The 8,714-nt window shown below is 38.2% G+C and overlaps 1 protein-coding gene across 4 annotated transcripts in view; it reads right to left on the bottom strand.

Annotated features, from left to right (window-relative positions):
- Positions 1 to 483: 483 nt before the first annotated feature.
- Ankra2 (ankyrin repeat family A member 2) overlaps positions 484 to 8,714 on the bottom strand; it is a 12,304-nt gene continuing 4,073 nt past the window's right edge. For all 4 annotated transcript variants that reach the window (XM_055598388.1, XM_055598387.1, XM_055598391.1 and 1 more), the window contains 7 exons: positions 8,109 to 8,267; positions 6,068 to 6,133; positions 3,460 to 3,557; positions 2,833 to 2,958; positions 2,263 to 2,329; positions 1,726 to 1,806; positions 484 to 1,024 (listed from right to left, as the gene is read on the bottom strand). In XM_055598388.1, coding sequence (XP_055454363.1) covers positions 969 to 1,024; positions 1,726 to 1,806; positions 2,263 to 2,329; positions 2,833 to 2,958; positions 3,460 to 3,557; positions 6,068 to 6,133; positions 8,109 to 8,267 — 653 coding nt within the window. In that variant the 3' untranslated portion in view covers positions 484 to 968. The remainder of the gene's footprint in view (positions 1,025 to 1,725; positions 1,807 to 2,262; positions 2,330 to 2,832; positions 2,959 to 3,459; positions 3,558 to 6,067; positions 6,134 to 8,108; positions 8,268 to 8,714) is intronic.

The following is an 8,714-nucleotide window of genomic DNA, read 5'->3' as shown; positions in this document are numbered from 1 at the left end:
TATTTGCCTGCATGTCTGTGCGGGCACCACATGCATACAGTGGCTATACAGACCAGAGGAGATTGCTGGATCCCCTAAAACTGGAGTTAGAGATTTGTGAGCTGCCATGTGGGTGCTGGGAGCCAAGCCTCAGCAAAGGCAGCCTGTGTTCTTAACTATCAGGGCATCTTTCCAGCTCCGCTTAGTTCTCTTTTGCTTATATTATCCAGATCAAGTTTATGTGGCTAACAACTGATAAAATACCCATTTTTCAGATGAAGGGATTTAACTCAATCAAGTCTCAGAATCAGCCAAATAATTTTCTAGTCTATGGCTCCCTCGTAATGCCTTTTCCTTCTCAAACCTACTTATAAGAGAAAAATATTCTAAATGTACTTCTAGAAATGCATCAATGAATCTTTGTTGACTGATTTGCAGAACAGCAATGTTAAACTGAAAATCTTGAAGACATCTGCGAAAAGCATATAATCAAAGAGCTAGAAAGCAAATGGACAGAAAAAGTATTTATTTAAACATGATTTTGTAAACCACCATACTGGATACTTCTTTTTTTTTTTTTTTCATACTGGATACTTTTTAATTCAACAAGAACATTGTTTCCCCCCACAGACTTACAATAAGCCCTGTGCAAAGTCAAACAGTTAATAAAAGAGTAAAGATAAACAAAGTGGAATTTTCTCAAAGTGTCAAATTGTGGTACTTGATACAAAGACACATAACCACCTGTACCATAAAAGTTTACATGCCATAAAACATTAATTTATAATTTAAAATATATAGTAAAACATATTTATTTAAAAACATCAGGATTCATTTTATTATAAGCCAGTGAATTAGCTAAAGGAATATCTATTAGAACTCACTAAAAACCAGCACTGCAACTGAGGTAAAATGTACAAGTAAACAACCTATCATCTATAAGGACCGAGGAGCGCAGAGAAGGGCAGATGTACTTTCTGAGGGCTTCGTCACTCCTTGATGTTTTGAAGGAGCTTCAGCATATGTGACTCAATGGCCTGTTGAACTACAAAGACAGCCCATCAAGGTCAGAACACAGAAACTAAACAAAACCAAGCATGCAAAAGACCAGTCTATAAATTCAACTTAGCTCTGGTAGTCTGTAAAATATGTTATTTCTACATAGGACTGATTCATACTCTGAGGACAGTGTGCAATAGTTACTCTTAAAATCAAGGCTGCTCCTAATTCAGTAACTGTCCAAGCTACTGTTTTCTGTACTGAGGTTTTATTACAGAGCATGGTGCTGTACATAAATATACTTATTAAACATTTTGTCTTTTTTTAACGATGATTTATTTATATCTTTTAAATAAATCTTCTGGTGCGTGCACGCCAGAAGGCACCAGATCTCACTATAGATGTTGTGAGCCACCATGTAGTTGCTTGGAACTGAACTCAGGACTTTTGGAAACAGCCAATGCTTTTAACCTCTGAGCCATCTCTCTGGCCCCATAAATAATTTTTTTTTTTTTAATATCTTGCAAATACTGCCCACTTTTTCTCCAGTAACTATTTGGACTCATAAAAAAGTACAATAAATAAACTCATTTCTTACCTCTACAGGAAGCTGTTTGCTTTGCACTCCATTAAAGCCTATGTCTGGAGTTGGGATAATATAATGCTTTATGCATGAAAACAATGAAAAAGCATTTACTTTATGTAAAGCTTTCCTAGAATGAAACCTGAGAGTTCTAAAATACTCACCACTTCTATAGCCCAAAGCTACCGCTAAATCCATAGAATTATATCCAGAGTCGGTTTCAATTGTTGGGTCAGCTCCATTTTCTGTATCAAAACAGAAAAATGAAACATAAAGAAAATGAAAATGCCTGTCTATTCCTGGCTCATATGCAAATGATTGAAAAGATCTTCAGCCAACACGCTCTCACAAAGTACTGAGCACATACGATACAGAGGTCACTTCTGTGAGCTGGAGGGAAGATACCCCAAACATCTGTGCAGTGGCTGAAAGTCAAACAACTGGACCAAACTTACACACACAGACACTGCAACAGAGAACGAGAGTGGAGTCAAAGGTGACCCCAGATGTGTGTGGGAAGGGCGACAGCTTCGAGTGCAGAGGTGGATGTGGTGGGGCTGCCTCTCTCAGCGCAGCCCTGTGGTAGTGGGAACCCAGGGGCAACACCAGCTGGGGAATGCGACCTAACAGTATGTATGACCTGACAGAAGAACTCATGCTCACGGGGCATCTTCCGCAGAAGGCCTGTGTTCATTGCTCACCTAACAGCATCTTGACACACTTCACATGGTTCCCATGGACGGCATAAAGCAAAGGTGTTCCTCCATTCTGCAGGAAAAAAAGGTGGTCAGCATTTTTCGGTGAGCAAGAATCAATCAAATGCTGCTATATGGAACCAGGCATATAAAAGTAGCTTAAAATAATATTAATATTTTATGAAAAGTATTGAAATCCCAAGTAATAATTGAATTCATGACACTAACTTGTTCAACCCAAATTAAGTAGCTTTTTTTTCTTTCAAGGCTTTCGTAAAGCTATGTCTCCATGAAATCAATTAAATTCTAAATATTACCACAATAATTTTATGTATTTGTTTGTTTAATTGGGGGGGCAGGGCTTCCAGTAGTACTGTGGCCTTGAAACAGACATGAAGCCAAGGATGACCTTGGCCTTCGGGTCCTCCTGTCTGCGTCTCATGAGCGCTGCTGCACTCCACCATCTGATTTATGAGGCGCTGGAGATCAGGCACAGGGCCTCACGTCTGCCTGGCCAGCACTTTACCAAGTGAGGTGCAGCCCCTCATTACAGCACTTTTGAACTCAATGACTCACCCAGTCATACTCATTCACATCAACTCCGCAGTCCAGCAGCATCTTGACAATATCCGTGTAGCCTTTACTACAGGCCAATGACAGGGCACTTTCTCGACCTTTTCCCAACAGCTGGGGATCTGCACCCTGTCATGGGAAGTGGACATAAAGGACTTTCAACTCATTTAAACAAGCACAGTGTCTCTGTCAATACGATTACAGCTTAACCCTGAGATCAGGCCATGTTCTAGGGTTCACAAGGAAATAATAGGAGAGTGACAAATGCGCTTGTTACCAAAACTGCCTGATGCCTGCCTTCCTTCCTCCCTCCAGCTTCCTCAATCCTTCACTCTGGAAAAGGTCCCAGCTCCTCCAAGAAGCCTTTTCACCAGGCCCTGCTGACAGTACGTCTGTCCCTACTCTAGTCAGGGAGCTGAATACCAGCTCTTCTCACGGTGTCATGTAGGATACCACTGCTTTCCTAGCTAGACCCAGGGTCTATGGGAATAGTAAAGGCAGTGGTTTATTTTGGACCCTTCATCTTTATGTCTAGTTGGCTGCAGATATAAATACTGCACTAACTTAACTGCACTAAGACTTAACTGAGCTTAAGAAACTACACATACATTTTCTGAGCATTTTCCTTACATTCTGAAGTAGGAACTCTACCACAGCTATTTGCCCGTGTGCCGCAGCCCACATCAGGGGAGTAAATCCTTCTTCATCCGTGTGATTGATAACATTTTCTATTTAAAAGAAAAGCAATTTTTGTGATCTAATTAAAAACCACATATTAATATCACTTTGAAACCACTGGTATTCTAAAAACTTATAACTCAATGAACTCCAATGAGCTGACTTTGAAGTTTGGATACACTGTTGCGACTTTCAGCCTGGACATGTTACAATGTGTCTCACTGTACAAAGCCGGGTTCATGGAACACATTGTTTAAAGTATAAACACCACACACAGTATCATATTAGGTGCAGGGCTGTGAATACTGGTCTCAGGGACAGGAGATAGAATCCCAGCTCTTTCATTTTCTAGTGCTTTGCTTCTTGGCAAGTGACAATTTCTACCAAACACAGATTAGCAGCTTGCTTATCTCAGCACATAGATGAGAAGATCACAACAAAATGATATATGATAGCTCTTAGCATCACCTTAATGTATGCCTAAAAGCTTCAACATCTTACAAAAGCTGCCTTCCACTGTCACTAGCATCGCGGCCTGGGATTTTCCTTCATTCATGCAGCTGCTAGCGTAATAGAAGACTGGGTAATCTGAAACATTATCTCACCATTCTACCTGGATCCTCATTTTATTCCCTAAACAGTAATAAAAGCCTAATAGTAATAAACCGCATGGCTTCCCCAGCCCTCACTTATTTAGTAGGTTGAACCTGAAATTTCTATTTTAAAACATTACTTATATTTTAAGTTACGTGTGTGTATGTTGGGGTGGGGTACATGTGAGCAAGTGCAGGTGCTGTGAAAACAAGAGGCGTCAGATTCCCCTGGAGCTACAGACGGGTGTAAGCCACCTAATGTGGGTGATGGAAACTGAACTCGGGGCTTCTGCAGGAGCGGTACCAGCTCTTAGGTTCTGAACCATTTCTCCAGTCACCAGTATTTATACACAAACAGAAAATATAATCAAGTCTCACAAAATAAGACTCTTGGATCATACTTCCTGTAATCAACAAACAATATTGGGACACCTAACTTTAAAAAAGTAACACTTTTCTTACTCTTTATTACACTAAAAAGCACTTCCTATGCAGAAAAGATTATAAAAGAGAAAAACACATAAGCTCTAGGATAAGAATGGGTTGTTTCTTTATAATCCTAGAGTGGGGAATCTTTTCTAAACAGGACATAAAACTCCAGTCACACAAAAAAATGAAGTTTCACAATTTAAAATCTGAAGAGGTCATACAAAAAAAAAAAAAAAAAACTGGGGGAAACTACATGCACGAAGCAACAGAAGTCAGCTCTTTTCACTTTAGCGTTCATGACACAAACAGACTGTAGGTAGTTCAGACAAAAAGAAACCCATAGGGATTATAACCTAAGCATATCAATGAAATTACTGTGAGGTGCCATTTTCCTCCACAGATTAGTAAGAATTAAAGTCTCACTGTGTCTACTAGGGAAACTGATGGGAGGACAAACGTTTGGCTAAAATGTAAATATAAGGAGCCAGAGGTGCAGGCCTAGCTCTGCGGCAGTGCAGCGGCCTAGCATTTGTGAAGAGCTGATCAGACCCTCAGCACAAAAAAAATCATCCAGTTTGTGACCAGACACCTACTGGTGAAAATGTACTCAATGGATATATTTATAAAGAATGTGAGGATGGTCAGCAAACATTTGTAATCAACCAGTTGAATAGTTAAAAGAACAAATAAAATCACAGTCTCTACTATCGTTACAGTGGAGAAGTAGACCCCAGCACTCAGAAGGCCAGGACTGGAGGACTGGGAGCCTGCAGCCCACACGGGCAGCACAGTGAGACTCTGTCTCAATAAAGATCTTGGGGCTGGAGCAATGGCTCGATAGTTCAGAGCACGGCATTGCTCTGGCAGAGGATCCAGATGCCCAGCGCCTACATGGACTGCAACTATCCTAACTCCAGTTACCAGGGAGTTTTTTAACTTCTCAGGCACCAGGCATGCAAATGGCGAACATACATATATGGGGAAAAAAAAAAAAACTGCATTGCAGCGTATGTAATATTTTCTTGCTTGTATGCTTAAAAAGGGTGCATACATATTCTCAAATATAACCCTAGTCGGAAAGTTTTCCTAAAAACATTTACTGAAAATACAAAAAAGTTACGATGTTTGCTTTGGGGAAAAATAAAGGAAGCTAAAACTATTTTTAAATCAGGTGACTTTATTTGTATGGGTGTCATGCCTGTCTGCATATTACGTGTGTAGCTGGTGCCCTTGGAGGCTAGAAAGAGAGCATCAAATCTGGTAGGCCTAGAGTTACAAACAGTGTGAGATGCTCTGTGGATGCTGGGAAGTAGAATTGGGTCCTTTGGAAGAACAGCCAGTGTTTTTAATCTCAGAGCCATCCTGACGGCCCAAACTTTATACTTTGTATTGCTTTAACTTTTCCTTTTTTGCTATCCATTGGGTTGTTTGTAAGATTATACAACTTCTTTTGTCTTTGTCTTTTCTATACAAAAATAAAACTAGCAATTCTAGTAGGTTCAGTAAATATTTGCAACATAATACTTAACACCTGTTACCTTGTTCAATTCGAGTGGCCAGATACAGCATCTCTCCCTGTGCTGCCAGCTGGTGAACAGACAGGGCTGAAATGACAGAATGGTAAGCTTCTTCAAGTGTGTCTTGTCGATGTTCAGCTACTGTCTTTTCCAAAACAAACCCCACTATTGCATCACTTATGCCTAACAAAGTATACTAATATCACAGGTAGTGTTCTCTGAGAACTGACTCAGATTATAATACGACACCTACAAATTATTATTTTGGGGCAAAATTTCCTAAAGAGTGATTTAGGTACTTAATTTTTAAAATACTTCTGATTTCAAACATATGAAGAAGGTCCAAAAAGACACAACAACATTCCTTTTTGTTTTCTTAGTGATTCCACTAGGACTAACTTGTTTTCCTGAGAGAGGGTCTCACTGTGTTGTCCAGCCCTATGCTGAGCATGTAGGCTCAAGCAATCCTTCCTCCTCAGCTTTCTGAGCAGCTGAAACTACAGGGATATACCATCATTCCCAGCCTTTATGCCACAAATAAAAGCATTTTTTACATTTATGCAAGTGGGTATTTTGTCTGCAGTACAATAGAGGCCAAAAGGGGACCTTGGATCCCTTCTACCTAGAGTTGCAGGGCGTTGACAGCCACAGTGGAAGTGCTGAGAATCCAATCCATGCCCCTGGAAGAGCAGCCAGTGCTCTTAACCACTGAGCCGTCTTTCCAGACCCCTAAATATTTTAATTTTGAGGTTGGATGGGTGTTCTTAACATTAGGAATGAGTTCATAAATAGAAAACTGGCCTTACAAGTTTCTTGTTTTTCTTTTTTGAGGGGGTTAAGTTTAATTTTAAAGACAGTCTCATTATATGTAGCCTGGATAGCCACAGACTCCTTATCAGCTTGTCCCAGTCTCCTGAGTTCCAGTTTACAGGTATGGCCACCATGCTTGGTGAAAGTAAATTAATGCGGAGAGGGTTAATTGAGGCTGGTTAGCGGATTAATACTCGCTGTTTAAGCATTTTTATTCGTAACATGGGGGGCAGTCTTTGGCTTTTTATTTTTTTCAGTAGAGACATTCTCTGGTTGGAATACTATAAAACAATCTCTGTGAGATGCACCTTTAATTAATACTGCCTTCAGTGATATGACTGGTTAGTCTTAATACATAAAAGCACCTAGGAGGCACACACACATTTAAGTAGACTGGAAATGGCCCATAGGTGAAAGTACAGTGATAGATGAAGAGTCTTTCTGGCTCAACTGGTACAGTATACAATTCTGAAATCTGGAGGGATTTAAGATTTTCAAAGTAAAGATCAAGCTTTTACCAGGCTTTGGCGACAGATACATGCACATTATAGTTTCAAATGCAGTTACTATCACCTCACTGTTAGCTGGTTTTCTCTCATTCAAATGCTCAGGCTTCGTTAAATAGATGTTAGCTTAGGTAGAGAAACTTTATGTCCTATAGAAGACTGTACTTCAAAAATTTGTGAAGGTTTCATGTTTCTATTATTTATTAATGAAACGTTTCAGTAGAAATTATTTAGCTTTTAGTACAAATCATTTCTTGATCAGTAAACTAATATATAAGTACATATTTACAATAATTATGTTCCGATATAAGTAAAACATGAAACTGCAAGATACAAAAGCACTGATATTTCAATTGGTAAAAAATTCACAGTAACTTACTTCTTTACAGTAAAACTATAAAGATTTTAATAATATTTCAAATTATATTTATTCTCAGAGATATAACAGAAAACATTTAAACATAAAAAACAAATGAAAAATTTCAACTTATTAAAACAATTAATGTGGGGGATACAAAGTGAATAAAGTGTAACTAATAAAAGTTAAAAAAAATACAAATAAAGCCATGTTTGCACATCCAAAAAAACCAAAAAAACAAAAAACAAAAAACAATTAATGTATCACTTAAGTTTTCAAAACCAGAATATTTATTTAGTGAAACTAATATTTCAAACACAAACTCCTAATTTGTAACTGCATTAGTTAATTACACCAGTATTTGGATCTATTCTTAGGGCATACTTACAGTTTGCTAACAGAGGTGTGGTGGAGACCTCATTTCCCCTGTGCTTGTTGGTTAAAGTTGTTGACTGTTTTATGGGTGAGAAGTGTTTTGTGGTAGAGGGGGTGTAGACATGCCTTACTTGAATTCCAGGAGAAGGTGATGTATGGATATTGCACTCAGCTAAATAAAAACAAATTAAAATAGTATTTTAATGGCAAAGCATTATAATAAACATGTCAATGTTCACATGAAAAAAATGTATGTTTAACAGCTTCAGTTCACAAATGTTCACAAATGTTTAGTCTATACTACTACAGTATAAGTTCTACAAAAAAAAATTATTAATCTTGATCTGAGACTAGTTTTAATATTTAACAGATCATTACAAAGTAACTATAGCACACTGACAGATAATAAATTACAGTATTAGAAGCTGATGTAGTCATGAAACAGAAAATGTTAAACTAATTTTGGAAAATGAATATTTTTCTATTATTTAAAAAGATACAACTAAGAATAAGCTAATTAGGGAAACCATAATAAAGATCAGGTAAAGACCTTATCTATCTATCTATCTATCTATCTATCTATCTATCTATCTATCTATCTATCTATCTATCTATCTAT

The sequence above is a fragment of the Psammomys obesus genome, unplaced genomic scaffold, assembly GCF_907164565.1.
Source record: "Psammomys obesus unplaced genomic scaffold, mPsaObe1.curated_primary_1811, whole genome shotgun sequence".
NCBI classification, from domain to species: domain Eukaryota; kingdom Metazoa; phylum Chordata; class Mammalia; order Rodentia; family Muridae; genus Psammomys; species Psammomys obesus.
The sequence above is the reverse complement of the archived record's forward strand: the minus strand, read 5'-3'. Positions and strand labels throughout refer to the sequence as shown.